Source organism: Salvelinus fontinalis, chromosome 5 (assembly GCF_029448725.1).
Source record: "Salvelinus fontinalis isolate EN_2023a chromosome 5, ASM2944872v1, whole genome shotgun sequence".
Taxonomy (NCBI): Eukaryota; Metazoa; Chordata; class Actinopteri; order Salmoniformes; family Salmonidae; genus Salvelinus; species Salvelinus fontinalis.
Window position 1 is genome coordinate 41864055 of NC_074669.1, and position 15681 is coordinate 41879735.

Sequence of the window (15681 nt, forward strand, 5' to 3'; positions counted from 1 at the left end):
CTAGAACACAATGTTGTCACAATCTACTGAGCACTAGAACACAATGTATTCATAATCTACTGAGCACTAGAGCACAATGTAGTCACAATCTATGAGCACTAGAGCACAATGTAGTCACAATCTACTGAGCACTAGAACACAATGGAGTCACAATCTACTGAGCACTAGAACACAATGGAGTCACAATCTACTGAGCACTAGAATACAATGTAGTCACACTCTACTGAGCACTAGAACACAATGGAGTCACACTCTACTGAGCACTAGAACACAATGGAGTCACAATCTACTGAGCACTAGAATACAATGTAGTCACACTCTACTGAGCACTAGAACACAATGGAGTCACAATCTACTGAGCACTAGAACACAATGTAGTCACACTCTACTGAGCACTAGAACACAATGTAGTCACAATCTACTGAGCACTAGAACACCATGTAGTCACAATCTACTGAGCACTAGAACACAATGGAGTCACAATCTACTGAGCACTAGAATACAATGTAGTCACAATCTACTGAGCACTAGAACACCATGTAGTCACAATCTACTGAGCACTAGAACACAATGGAGTCACAATCTACTGAGCACTAGAACACCATGTAGTCACAATCTACTGAGCACTAGAACACAATATAGTCAATCTACTGAGCACTAGAACACAATGGAGTCACAATCTACTGAGCACTAGAACACCATGTAGTCACAATCTACTGAGCACTAGAACACAATATAGTCACACTCTACTGAGCACTAGAACACAATATAGTCAATCTGCTGAGCACTAGAACACAATATAGTCACACTCTACTGAGCACTAGAACACAATATAGTCAATCTACTGAGCACTAGAGCACAATGTAGTCACAATCTACTGAGCACTAGAGCACAATGTAGTCACAATCTACTGAGCACTAGAACACAATATAGTCACAATCTACTGAGCACTAGAAAACAATATAGTCAATCTACTGAGCACTAGAACACAATGTAGTCACAATCTACTGAGCACTAGAGCACAATATAGTCAATCTACTGAGCACTAGAACACAATGGAGTCACAATCTACTGAGCACTAGAACACCATGTAGTCAATCTACTGAGCACTAGAACACAATGGAGTCACAATCTACTGAGCACTAGAACACAATATAGTCACACTCTACTGAGCACTAGAACACCATGTAGTCACAATCTACTGAGCACTAGAACACAATATAGTCAATCTACTGAGCACTAGAACACAATGGAGTCACAATCTACTGAGCACTAGAACACCATGTAGTCACAATCTACTGAGCACTAGAACACAATGTAGTCACAATCTACTGAGCACTAGAACACCATGGAGTCACAATCTACTGAGCACTAGAACACCATGTAGTCACAATCTACTGAGCACTAGAACACAATATAGTCACACTCTACTGAGCACTAGAACACAATATAGTCAATCTGCTGAGCACTAGAACACAATATAGTCACACTCTACTGAGCACTAGAACACAATATAGTCAATCTACTGAGCACTAGAGCACAATGTAGTCACAATCTACTGAGCACTAGAGCACAATGTAGTCACAATCTACTGAGCACTAGAACACAATATAGTCACAATCTACTGAGCACTAGAAAACAATATAGTCAATCTACTGAGCACTAGAACACAATGTAGTCACAATCTACTGAGCACTAGAGCACAATATAGTCAATCTACTGAGCACTAGAACACAATGGAGTCACAATCTACTGAGCACTAGAACACCATGTAGTCAATCTACTGAGCACTAGAACACAATGGAGTCACAATCTACTGAGCACTAGAACACAATGGAGTCACAATCTACTGAGCACTAGAACACCATGTAGTCACAATCTACTGAGCACTAGAACACAATATAGTCAATCTACTGAGCACTAGAACACAATGGAGTCACAATCTACTGAGCACTAGAACACCATGTAGTCACAATCTACTGAGCACTAGAACACAATGTAGTCACAATCTACTGAGCACTAGAACACCATGTAGTCACAATCTACTGAGCACTAGAACACAATGTAGTCACAATCTACTGAGCACTAGAACACAATGTAGTCACAATCTACTGAGCACTAGAACACCATGTAGTCACAATCTACTGAGCACTAGAACACAATGTAGTCACAATCTACTGAGCACTAGAACACCATGTAGTCACAATCTACTGAGCACTAGAACACCATGTAGTCACAATCTACTGAGCACTAGAACACAATGTAGTCACAATCTACTGAGCACTAGAACACCATGTAGTCACAATCTACTGAGCACTAGAACACCATGTAGTCACAATCTACTGAGCACTAGAACACAATGTAGTCACACTCTACTGAGCACTAGAACACAATGTAGTCACAATCTACTGAGCACTAGAACACCATGTAGTCACAATCTACTGAGCACTAGAACACAATGTAGTCACAATCTACTGAGCACTAGAACACCATGTAGTCACAATCTACTGAGCACTAGAACCCCATGTAGTCACAATCTACTGAGCACTAGAAAACAATATAGACACAATCTACTGAGCACTAGAACACAATGGAGTCACAATCTACTGAGCACTAGAACACAATGGAGTCACAATCTACTGAGCACTAGAACACAATGTAGTCACAATCTACTGAGCACTAGAACACAATATAGTCACACTCTACTGAGCACTAGAACACAATGTAGTCACAATCTACTGAGCACTAGAGCACAATGTAGTCACAATCTACTGAGCACTTGAACACAATGTAGTCACAATCTACTGAGCACTTGAATACAATGTAGTCACAATCTACTGATCCAAATGCGTTAGTGCAATGTAGTGAAAACATGACAAACTCAGCGTCAACTGTGTGTACGTGTGTTTATTTGCGTCCCCTGTAGTCGGAGTCGTACCAGGATGACATCTACCCCATGACGGCGGCGAGCGCGGCCGCCATGTCGGCCGAGGAGTGGCTTAGCGGCATTGACAAAGGTCAGAGGTCACCACCACAGAGAGGGGTGGTCGTGCGGATGGGCAGGGTTATCGTATGTGTAACCGATGTGAAATGGCTAGCTAGTGCGCTGGCAGCCTTTCAGTCGGTGACGTCACTTGCTCTGAGAACTTGAAGTAGTGGTTCGGCTGAAGTAGGGTAACGATGGGTAACGATGCTTCGTGGGTGACTGTTGTTGATGTTTGCAGAGGGTTCCTGGTTCGCACCCGGGTCGGGGCGAGGGGACGGACGTAAAGTTAAACTGTTACATATCCTGTTTCTCCATAGTTTAATAACCTCAATTATGCAATGAGGAAACTGCAATATTAAGCACACGTAGCTGGCTATACTAAGGAAACGAAGAACTGTATTCAAAAGGGATTTGTACATTATCAGTAGTATACGTATATTCAAGGGATATTTATACATTATGTATCAAAAAGTGTATTGTGTATTTCAATATGATCAGAATACGGATTATCAGTGTACGGGGTCAGCCATCAGACATGCAGGCTCTTTCATTTACAGCGAGGTCACATTGCTGTCTCTCAATCTAAGGTCCTAATAGGGCCTAATGCTGGATATTAGTTCTCCGTTTGAGATAACATGGATTCCATTTGCTGCCCCCTACAGTGAAAAGGTCAAAGGAGGATCAAGATGTCCATTTAGCTGACCATGAAATCTGTTTACCTACAGTAGATGCAGCCCTGGGTTCAAATGTTATTTAAAATCTTTCAAAAATGTGGAGCATTTTGCTTTAGCCTGCCTGGAGTACCAGATGGGCGGGGTTTGCCGTTTTGATACTATTCTATTGGTTCCATTGCCCCTGGCAAACTCAATTTAGCCCAGTTGAAGTATTTCAAATAGTGTTTGAACCCATGTTTGCCTAGAAGCCTCAGCTGCATCCTATTTGCTCCTCTACGAGATGTGACATTCTCATTTGTCATGTGATTTGCCAGGAAGTTGCCCATTATGCACCATTCGTACAATATATATCTACCCTGCAATGTCCTGTGCAAAGAAGACCCTGCAAAGTTTATATTCCATCGTCCTCTATCATGTCTTTGAACCTTGATTTGGTTATAAATTGTGTTCGTAATTCAAATGTTCTGATGTAAAAAATATATACAGTATATATATGTTGACCTTCAAAGAAATCTTGACAACAATAGCATTGTGTTGTGTTATCATCAACCAACCATATGTGAGACAGTAAGAAGGTAATCATTACATTAACATCATGTTTGCTCTCTCACCTTCCACCTCCACTAGGCCCGGTGCTCCAGTCCCTGAAGCCTGGGAGTCGAGTACCGGACTCCTACCCGGAGCTGAGCTCCGGCCTGGGCAGTAAGGGGCTGGGCAACTCCCTGGGCACTCGGCGGTCCCAGAGCCGACCAGGCCAACTGCAGCTGGCGTACATCCAGGACCAGCTTGGCAACAAGGAGGGCAAGGAGTGCAGGAGTAAGACGTCTGTCAGCAACGGACAGGACCCCACGCTCTGCTCGCCTCCCAAAACAGAGAACGAGGTATGCGGCGGTTTTGATGTGAGTTACCCAGCCTGGTTGTATACCATTCTACCGTGGGTTGAGGAAGGTTTAGTGTATGGAGGCTGTACTGACTGTATCCCATCCCATCATGGGTAGGGTAGGAGTTTTGTAGGTGACTATATAGGGTCAGAAAATATCCTGTCCCTAGTCTTGCACTCACCCACATTCTTTCTCAATGTGTGTTCCGTGCGTACGTGCGTGTGTTTGTGTGTGTGTTGGGTGTGCAGCTGCGTCTGAAGTTCCACAAGCAGCAGGAGGAGATCCGGCGTCTGCGAGAGATGCTCAACCAGAGGGACGTACGCATCAAGCAGCTGGAGCTGGAGATCAACAACGTGAGGAATTCCCAGGGCTCGCACTGAGAAGAGGCTCACCTTGCCCCCCCGTCGTACCAAGCCACCCTCACCTCTCCCTGGATTACTCTCTGACCACCCCTCCCCCGCTATCTCACCCTGGGGGTCTCACTGTAATTAACACCCCTCTAACCCCTCGACCCCCACCTTCCTTACCCTAAAGACAAGGGCCCTTCCCAGGGGCCTCGCTGTGTCATCTCAGAACACTATCTGTCTCTGTGGATGGGTCAAAGCCTCACCAAGGCTTCTCATGTCCCCCATATATGTACATACACCCATAGACTCTCAGTCACTCCTCAATATGTAACATATTTTAATGCTACTGCATCACTATACATGTAAGCCGCTTGTCCCTCTCCCTGCTCCTCTCCCCACAGTCAGTTTTCCTTTTTCCTTTTGTACGCTTCAGAGCTATGCAAGTTTGATTTATTTTAGTTTTGTTTTTGTGGTAAAAAAATATGTTTATGCCCTTTTTATTTGAAAAATAATGAAAATAAGATGTACGTGCCTGTCTTTAAAAGATGGTGTGGTTGTCTGCTGGTTATATTTGAATGTTGTCTGGATGGGAGCAGATGTCACACATGATTGTAAGATACACTGAATTTATTTTCTATGCTTTGTGATTTTGCCTATTTAAACAACTGTACATGGATGGATGCTGGTGGAGATGTCTGCGGTGATGTTTACATCTAGAATGACAGAATATATGTGTGTGTGAGAGAGGGGGAAAGAGACGTGCTTCATTTTGTTTATATTGAGTCAATTTGGGTCTTTTGTATTTAAAGGTAGACTCAGCGATATGACGTAGATGCAGAAAGTAAACATAGTGGGTCAATTTCCACAACAACTAAGGGCGTTGAAGCGTGAGTCGAAACTTCTCCTCTTTATTGGTCCCGCTACCGTGGTGTGAACAGCGTGAAGAGAACCCGTGCACATGCGCATATACAGTGTGTGACTGTGAGAACGAAGTCTTGCATCTCGCTCGTCACAATATCTGCGCTGCTGCTCGTGGCAACGCCATTTCGGTGAGTCTAACTTTAATGAAGCTGCGTTTTGTTTTAATGACTGGTAAACTGGTGAAAGATCAATCAACTGAAAGAACAATCGTTGCCCAGCAGCTTCTAAATACACAATTTATTTTACCCGAAAGCAGCCAAGGGAATCTCACTTGTCGTTTTTAAAATTGCATTTATTTATTCTGTTTCTTTTTTATTTGTGGACAAGAAAAGGTAGCCGTATGTAATGATGACCAATTACAGAGGCATGTTTTCACACCAGTGGCTACAGCTCTATGCTTCAGGCACACCATTGAGTATGTCTAACGCTGTCAGATAACACACACACACCACATCATGTAGGGAGTGGGTTGGTAGGGCACACAAAGTTTTACTGTTTCCCTGTCTGGTGCTGGTCCATCCGTTTTCATTGTTCCTGAAGCCGCTGTGTAAAAGTAGGAATGTTTTTTTTTTTTTTTTAAGGGATTGAATGAACCTCAAAAAGCCATAGTGTAATATATGACTTAACAGGGAACTTAATAACTATGTTGTTAATTTGTAAGTGCTGACCCAAGTGATTGGGTTGTCTCTTGAAAACAACAGAGGAAACTGTAGAGGGGAATATATGTGTTTGGAGCAGGCTAATTTGGAACGTTCAGGATAACACTAAGCCTTTTTTTTTTTTTATATGATGTCATTGCTTTTGTGATGCACTACAGAGGAGGCTGGTTGGAGGATCTGTAGGAGGACATGCTCATTTTAATGGCTGGAATGGAATGAATGTAACAGAGTCAAACATGTGTTTGATATCGTTCCATTTATTCCATTCCAGCCATTACAATTAGCCCATCCTCCTATAGCTCCTCCCGCCAGCCTCCTCTGCTGCACAAGTACTTACTTGGTGGTTCATAATAGTTTGAAATGGAAATACTATGGCAAGAAATGGGATTTGAACTGCTCTGTAATTGTGCATCATAATATGTTAGTTAGACAATCAGAGACCCACTGCCCCTGTCCAAAGAAAAGCAAGAGGCCAACGTTTGACTTGAATATCGACATTTTACACAAGCACGGCACACATACGCCAAAATATAATTGTGAGCTATTCAACACTTGTGAGCAGGCATCTAGAGAAGACATCCCCTATTCCCATAGAGAGCAGTATTTTTTTGCCCGTGGTCAAAGAGCAGCATGAGGGCAAGCAAACCACTGTCACTGCTAGTATAGATTTATTAATAATACATTAACACGTAACTGCATATGCTTGGATAATATTGCACTAAGTGGGCCAGGGCACCTGCAATGTGTTTGCTTTTAGCCTTTTTGTTCAGCTCATATATGCAGGCCAATGTAGCTCAGTCAGAGTATTGCCATGTGAAGGGTAATATTTCTAAATGGTACTTGACTGAATGGAGTCACTACTTGGCTGATGGCACCTTAGGGAAGACAGAAACAAACTGAAAACCGACTGTTATTGTAATCCTGATGGTCATTGTGGAGGGCATGTCGTCTATCTTGTCTAGCTAGCTTGGCATGTGTACTTTAGCAATACGTCTCTAGGTCTTTTGTAGACCTTTTGCATTTACTGCCAACTACAATGGCTAGATATCTGGCAATCACATCCTTGTACTACTACTTTGGTGCCTAGGCCTCTTTAAGCATTGTAGACTTCACCGACTACTGTATCCCATTTCTCTTCAGGAAAGATACGGTCAAGACCAAATCACAAAGTCCATTCCAGGGACTTGATGGCATTTTAAATCCCCAAACTGTGTGTGTCCCATTTATACATTTTTACAGAAGCAATATTTTAGCAGTAGAAAGAGCAGTAGTTTGAGGGAAATACACTACGATCACTAGCATTATCTTGCTCATTGGAAACAAGGACGTCTGTATAAATAAGTTGAAAATGGAGGGTTTCTGCTGGGCAATATCATGACTGAGCCTTACTGTGCCTAAGAATCAAGCTGCAATTTTAGTTTTCTTTTGTATAGGTATTATGATGTCTTTCAGAACGAATATTAATATTAGTGTTCACACAAATACAGTGAACAATTTATGAAATGATTCTAATTTTGTTCCTGTTATGTTTAATATTGTTTTTATATATATCAAGAAATACATCAGGTGTAGAGAATAAAAAAAATAGGTGAAAACATTACTTTGGATATTTTACGTATTTTTTCAAGTCTTTTGATACCCATTTGAAGTCTCACCCAGTTGACTACTTCAAAATTATGAAAGTCCTCAATGGCGCTTCCCATGCTAAAACGGGCTTTTGTGCACTAGTCCTCCATCTATCTCTATGGTTCAGGTGCATTATGACAAAGAGGAAGAGGGAGATCCAACTACCGGAAAATCTGACTCCCTCCAGCAGGTGGCATTTTCTGTTGTTGTTTAGCCCACCAAGCAAGGAGTTTTTGTATCGAGGTCAATGAGAAAGTGTCAAATTTTGTCAACAATGAATGGCTTATTTTCTATATGAGGTTTATTTGATTTAAAATAAGTTTTCGTAATGCTTAGGTGGTTACAAGTGTACTGATATAAGTAAGACACGTGACATCCCGGTTGCTTTATATCGGTGTTGTCTCGAGAAGCTATGCACATTCATGGCATGAGGCTAGTAGCATAGCATCTTTCTCCATTGAATACAGGTGGTTGACATCAACATAATGAGATGTATCTACCAATCCAAAGAAAGGATAGGCGGGAGCTAGACACCCCACCGTGCCGCTTTGTGGACGAAGACTCCTGTTGTTAGGGAGGACAGACAAGTATCTTATCCATACTCTTTTTTTTTTTTTTTTACCCCTTTTTCTCCCCAATTGGTAGTTACAGTCTTGTCTCATCGCTGCAACTCCCGTACGGACTCGGGAGAGGCGAAGGCCCGAGAGCCGTGCGTCCTCCGAAACACAACCCAACCAAGCCGCACTGCTTCTTGACGCAATGCCCACTTAACCTGGAAGCCAGCCACACCAATGTGTCGGAGGAAACACTGTACACCTGGTGACCCATGTCAGCGTGCTCTGCGGCCGGCCCACCACAGGAGTCGCTAGTGCGCAATGGGACAAGGACATCCCTCCCGGCCAAACCCTCCCCTAACCCGGATGACGCTGGGCCAATTGTGTGCCGCCTCATGGGTCTCCTGGTCGCAGCCGGCTGCGACAGAGCCTGGACTCGAACCCAGAATCTCTAGTGGCACAGCTAGCACTGCGATGCAGTGCCTTAGACCACTGCGCCACTCAGGAGGCACCCTGTATATCCATAATCTTTGATGAGGAAGGGGAGGGCCTTGCGTTCAGGAAGTTGTGGGGACAAACCATAAAGATTGATAGGGGACACATTATTTGATTTGATTTATTAGGATCCCCATTAGCGACATCTAGTCTTACTGGGGTCAGGCACATACAGACAAAATACTTTACAATTTACGTGTGTGTGTGTGTACACATGTTAGTACATACACACAACAAGTAGGTCACATGGGGAGAGGCGTTGTGCCATGAGGTGTTGCTTTATTTGTTGTTTGAAACCAGGTTTTCTGTTCACTTGCTCTATATAAGATGGAAGGGACTTCCATGCAGTCATGGCTGTGTATAATACTGTACGTTTCCTTGAATTTGTTCTGGACCTGGGGACTGTGAAAAGACCCCTGGTGGCATGTCTGGTGGGGTAAGTGTGTGTGTCAGTGCTGTGTGTTAGTTGACTATGCAAACAATTTGGAATTTACAACACATTAATGTTTCTTATAAAAACAAGAAGTGAAGCAGTAAGTATTTCCTTAACTCTTAACCAAGAGAGACTGCCATGCATAGTATTAATATTAGCCCTCTGATTACAATGAAGAGCAAGACGTGCTGCTCTGTTCTGGGCCAGCTGCAGCTTAACTAGGAATTTATTTGCAGCACTTGACCATATGACTGGACAATAATCAAGATAAGACTAAACTAGAGCCTGCAGGATTTGCTTTGTGGAATGTGTTGTCAAAAAAGCAGAGCATCTCTTTATTACGGACAGACCTCTCCCCATCTTTGCAACCATTGAATCTATATGTTTTGACCATGACAGTTTACAATCTAAGGTAACATCCAAGTAATTTAGTCTCAACTTGTTCAACAGCCACACCATTAATTCCCAGATTCAGCTGAGGTCTAGAATGTAGGGAATGATTTGTACCAAATATAATGCTCTTACTTTTAGAGATGTTCAGGACTAGTTTATTACTGGCCACCCATTCCAAAACAGACTGCAACTCTTTGTAAGGGTTGCAGTGACTTCATTAGCTGTGGTTGCTGATTTGCATAGGGTTGAATCATCAGCATACATGGACACATATGCTTTGTTTAATGCCAATGGCAGGTCATTGGTAAAAATAGAAAGAGTAGAGGGCCTAGAGAGTTGTCCTGCGGTACACCACACTTTACATGTTTGACATTAGATATGTTTCCATTAAAGAAAACCCTCTGAGTTATATTAGATTGCCATATCGTGGTTTCAGAGCTGAGGTTGAAAAGCCATAACACATACAGTACCAAGTTTGGACACACCTACTCATTCCAGGGTTTTTCTTTATTTTCTACATTGTGGAATAATAGTGAAGACATCAAAACTATGAAATAACACAAATGTAATGTTTTTTTTACTGGTAATGTACGTTTTCAAAATACAGGTTATGGTCAATAATATCAAAGGCTGTACTGAAATCTAACAGTACAGCTCCCACAATCTTCTTGTTATCACTTTCTTTCAACCAATCATCAGTCATTTGTGTCAGTGTAGTACATGTTGACTGCCCTTCTCTATAAGCATGCTGAAAGTCTGTTAATTAGTTTACAGAGAAATAGCATTGTATTTGGTGAAACACAATATTTTCCAACAGTTTGTTAAGAGCTTGCAGCTAGCTGATTGGTCTGCTGTTAGAACCAGTAAAAAACGCTTTACCACTCTTGGGTAGCAGAATGACTTTGGCTTCCCTCCAGGCCTGAGGACAAAGACTTTCCTCCAGGCTCAGATTAAAGATATGACAGATAGGAGTGGCTACAGAGTCAGCTACCATCCTCAGTAGCTTCCTGTCTAAGTTGTCAATGCTAGGAGGTTTGTCATTATTGATTGATAACAATAATTTTTTCACCTCTCCCACACTAACTTTACAAAATTCTAACTTGCAATGCTTTTCTTTCATTATTAGTTTTTTTTTGCATTAGTACGATGGCTCACGATTCGTTGTCGGCATTTCCTGCTTAAGTTTGCCCACTTTGCCAGTAAAGTAATCATTAAAATAATTGGCAACATCAAATGGTTTTGTGATGAATAAGCCATCTGATTTGATGAAAGATGGAGTTGAATTTGTCTTTCTGCCCATAATTTAATTTAAAGTATTCCAAAGTGTTTTTCCCATCATTCTTTATATCATTAATCTTGGATTCATAATATAGTTTCTTCTTCTTTTGTTGAGTTGAGTCACATAATTTCTCAATTTTCAGTAAGTCAGTCAGATGTGTAGCCAGACTTATTAAACACACCTTTTGCACCATCTCTTTCAATCATACAGTTTTTCAATTCATCATCAATCCATGGAGCCTTAACAGTTCTAACAGTCAGTTTCTTAACAGGTGCATGTTTATCCATAATTGGAAGAAGCTATTTCATAAATGCATCAAGTGCAGCATCTGGATGCTCCTCATTAATCACACCAGACCAACAAATATTTTGAACATCATCCACATAAGAGTCACAGCAAAATCTTTGGACACTATTTTAAGCCCAGCTTTTGGAACTTTGGCTTTCCTGGATATAGCCACTATATTGTGATCACTGCATCCAATGGGTACGGATACAGCATTACAACAAAGTTCTACAGTGTTAGTACAAATGTGATGAATACATGTGGATGATCTTGTTCCTGTAGTGTTTGTAAACACCCTGGTAGGTTGATTAATAACCTGAACCAGATTACAGGCACTGGTTAAAGTGAGAAACTTCCTCTTGAGCGGACAGCTTAATGAAACCAGTCAATATTCAGGTCCCTGAGAAAGTAGACCTGTTTACATCACATACTGTACACTATCAAGCATTTCACACATATTATTTAGATACTGTTAGCACTTGGTGGCCTATAGCAACACCCCAAAAGAAAAGGCTTTAGATGTGCCAGGTGAACCTGCAACCACAACACTTCAATAACACTTGGCATAAGATCTTCTCTAAGCATTATACTAGGATATGGCTCTGAATATATATATAGCAACACCTCCCCCATAAGCATTCTTGTCTCTTCTATAGATGTTATATCCTTGCATTACTACTGTTGTATCATAAAATGGATTATCTAAGAAATGGCTAATATGAATGTTATCTGATGTTATTGATTTCATTAACCTTATTTCTAAGGCTACTGGATATTTTCGGCCCTTTCCTCGGTAGTGTTACATTTGGATATGTAACACCCATTTTCCTAACCAGGGAGAAGTCTGGTTGACAGTGGTCTGGGGTCTAACTAAAATGAAATAACCCCAGGTGTGTTCTCATTCTCAACCCCAGGTGTGTTCTCATTCTCAACCCCAGGTGTGTTCTCATTCTCAACCCCAGGTGTGTTCTCATTCTCAACCCCAGGTGTGTTCTCATTCTCAACCCCAGGTGTGTTCTCATTCTCAACCCCAGGTGTGTTCTCATTCTCAACCCCAGGTGTGTTCTCATTTTCAACCCCAGGTGTGTTCTCATTCTCAACCCCAGGTGTGTTCTCATTCTCAACCCCAGGTGTGTTCTGCTGCTGCCTTGGCAGCAGCTAATGGGGATCCATAATAACTACAAATACAAATTCCCTATTAAAATACCCTTAGTTTAACCTGACCCGTTATCAGACACACAGAAACAAAATGCACACAGCAACATTTCTCATTTCAGAAATTATATTAAGTATGGAAAAGCAACACCTCTCTCAGTAAATAGACATATTCATAAATCATATAAGATATTAAATTGCGGGTAAACATAAACCAGTCAGTATGGCACCAAGTCAACCAATAGACTTAAAACCATATCACTGTCATTCACCATACATGTAAAAGCATACACATTCAATAACAGTCAAAACGGTTGCAACCTTTAAAAAACGGGTACAGAGCTCTGTAATGTAATACATTTTACTACGTTGCAGGCCTGTGCTTCGTGTTTGTGTGTGTGGCTTCTGGAGCGGGAGTCCCAATGCAGGCGAGAACGGTCCGCATTCAGTGCAGTGGTGAGAAACAGAAGGATCGCTTTTCTAATTAGCCAGATGACGTTTCGAATCTAGGGTCGCTATCTGAGCTCAACCTAAACTACTCTGACACACGGTACTCACTATACAAATGTCTCTGCCCCACGCCTATTGTCATTTGTTCCCTTCACTTCCCCTACTATCCCTCTGATTGGCTAAGGCAGCAACAGTGATTACCTCTGGGTTACAGATATGACCCGTTTCAACATGGACATTGCCATTGAGGGCTTCCACCATTTTAAAGTAGCCAACTTATAGGGTTTCCTATAAGTTGGGAGCAATCAGCCAATGCAGAATAAGAAAATGTACCTCTTTAAAATGGAGATAGCCTCAATGGCGCTGCTCATGCTGTCACAGACACTATCATGGCACAGATACAAAGATGAGTCCTCTATCAAACCCTCTCCTCTTTTCCCTATTTCAACATTTCTTCATATCAAATGAATGCAGAGAACAGTTTGAAGTGTGAATGGGCATCTGACCCTGTGGAAAGGCTGGTCCCCCTGGAGCACAAGGTTGTAGGTTCATATAAACTCAGCAAAAAAAGAAATGTCCTCTCACAGTCAACTGTGTTTATTTTCAGCAAACTTAACATGTGTAAATATTTGTATGAACACAACAAGATTCAACAACTGAGACATAAGTTGAACAAGTTCCACAGACATGTGACTAACAGAAATTTAATAATGTGACCCTGAACAAAGGGGGGGTCAAAATCAAAAGTAACAGTCAGTATCTGGTGTGGCCACCAGCTGCATTAAGTACTACAGTGCATCTCCTCCTCATGGACAGCACCAGATTTGCCAGATCTTACTGTGAGATGTTACTCCACTCTTCCACCAAGGCACCTGCAAGTTCCCGGACATTACTGGGCGGAATGGCCCTAGCCCTCACCCTCCGATCCAACAGGTCCCAGACGTGCTCAATGGGATTGAGATCCGGGCTCTTCGCTGGCCATGGCAGAACACTGACATTCCTGTCTCGAAGGAAATCACACACAGAACGAGCAGTATGGCTGGTGGCATTGTCATGTCAGGATGAGCCTGCAGGAAGGGTTTCACATGAGGGAGGAGGATGTCTTCCCTGTAACGCACAGCGTTGAGAAGATTGCCTGCAATGACAACAAGCTCAGTCCGATGATGCTGTGACACACCGCCCCAGACCATGACTCTCCATCTCCAAATCGATCCCACTCCAGAGTACAGGCCTCGGTGTAACGCTCATTCCTTCGACGATAAACGAGAATCCGACCATCACCCCTGGTGAGACAAAACCGCGACTCGTCAGTGAAGAGCACTTTTTGCCAGTCCTGTCTGGTCCAACAACGGTGGGTTTGTGCCCATAGGGCCAGTGATGTCTGGTGAGGACCTGCCTTACAACAGGCCTACAAGCTCTCAGTCCAGCCTCTCTCAGACTATTGCGGACAGTCTGAGCACTGATGGAGGGATTGTGTGTTCCTGGTGTAACTCGGGCAGTTGTTGTTGCCATCCTGTACATGTCCCGCAGGTGTGATGTTCGGATGTACTGATCCTGTGCAGGTGTTGTTACACGTGGCCTGCCACGGCGAGGACGATCAGCTGTCCATCCTGTCTCCCTGTAGCACTGTCTTAGGCATCTCACAGTACGGACATTGCAATTTATTGCACTGGCCACATCTGCAGACCTCATGCCTCCTTGCAGCATGCCTAAGGCACGTTCACGCAGATGAGCAGGGACCCTGGGCATCTTTCTTTTGGTGTTTTTCCAGAGTCAGTAGAAAGTTCTCTTTAGTGTCCTAAGTTTTCAGAACTGTGACCTTAATTGCCTACCGTCTTTAAGCTGTTAGTGTCTTAAAGACCGTTCCCCAGGTGCATGTTCATTAATTGTTTATGGTTAATTGAACAAGCATGGGAAAGTGTTTACACCCTTTACAATGACGATCTGTGAAGTTATTTGGATTTTTACAAATTATCTTTGAAAGACAGGGTCATGAAAAGGGGACGTTTCTTTTTTTGCTGAGTTTACAAGCTGGGCAATGTGGTGGCATTTACGCAAAAAAAAATGGTTATGAATACCTAGGGTCTCCTCTCCTCCTGAGTACAGCACAGGTAACGGTGGAAAATCCCTGAAAAAAGTAGACACTTTGTTCTTTAAGAGCATTTTTTGCCTATTAAAACTAAGTGTAAACTTTTTTTCCGGGGACTTATCCCCATAATCACTGCTGGTTAGTGTTCAGGCACCCCAGGGGGGAACTCGATCATTTATGGCACCCTTCCGGACAACATCACCACTTTCTGGCCATCTTATGTTATGCAGCCACTCCCAGTGGCCTTGATGCGCTCTGTGGCAGTCCGCAGTGTTAAGGCAACCCTGCTCCAGAGCCAGGTTCAACTTTATAATCCCTTGCTTAGGGGGGAGATCCTTATGCCAGAGCCACTGACTCCTTCACATTCAATATACTTATTTTCTTAAATATGACATCGGTAAATATACACTAGAAAACAGGAAATGGGGATTTGAACCCATAACCTCATGGATTG

At 42.5% G+C, this 15681-nt stretch overlaps 1 protein-coding gene across 4 annotated transcripts in view; it reads left to right on the plus strand.

Moving 5' to 3' along the window:
* Positions 1 to 8068, plus strand: part of coro2aa (coronin 2Aa) — a 54073-nt gene extending 46005 nt beyond the window's left edge. For 3 of the 4 annotated variants that reach the window (XM_055923454.1, XM_055923456.1, XM_055923455.1), the window contains exons 10-12: positions 2927 to 3017; positions 4288 to 4559; positions 4790 to 8068. In XM_055923454.1, coding sequence (XP_055779429.1) covers positions 2927 to 3017; positions 4288 to 4559; positions 4790 to 4921 — 495 coding nt within the window. In that variant the 3' untranslated portion in view covers positions 4922 to 8068. The remainder of the gene's footprint in view (positions 1 to 2926; positions 3018 to 4287; positions 4560 to 4789) is intronic. The other variant, XM_055923457.1, reaches the window with a different exon arrangement.
* Positions 8069 to 15681: the final 7613 nt, after the last annotated feature.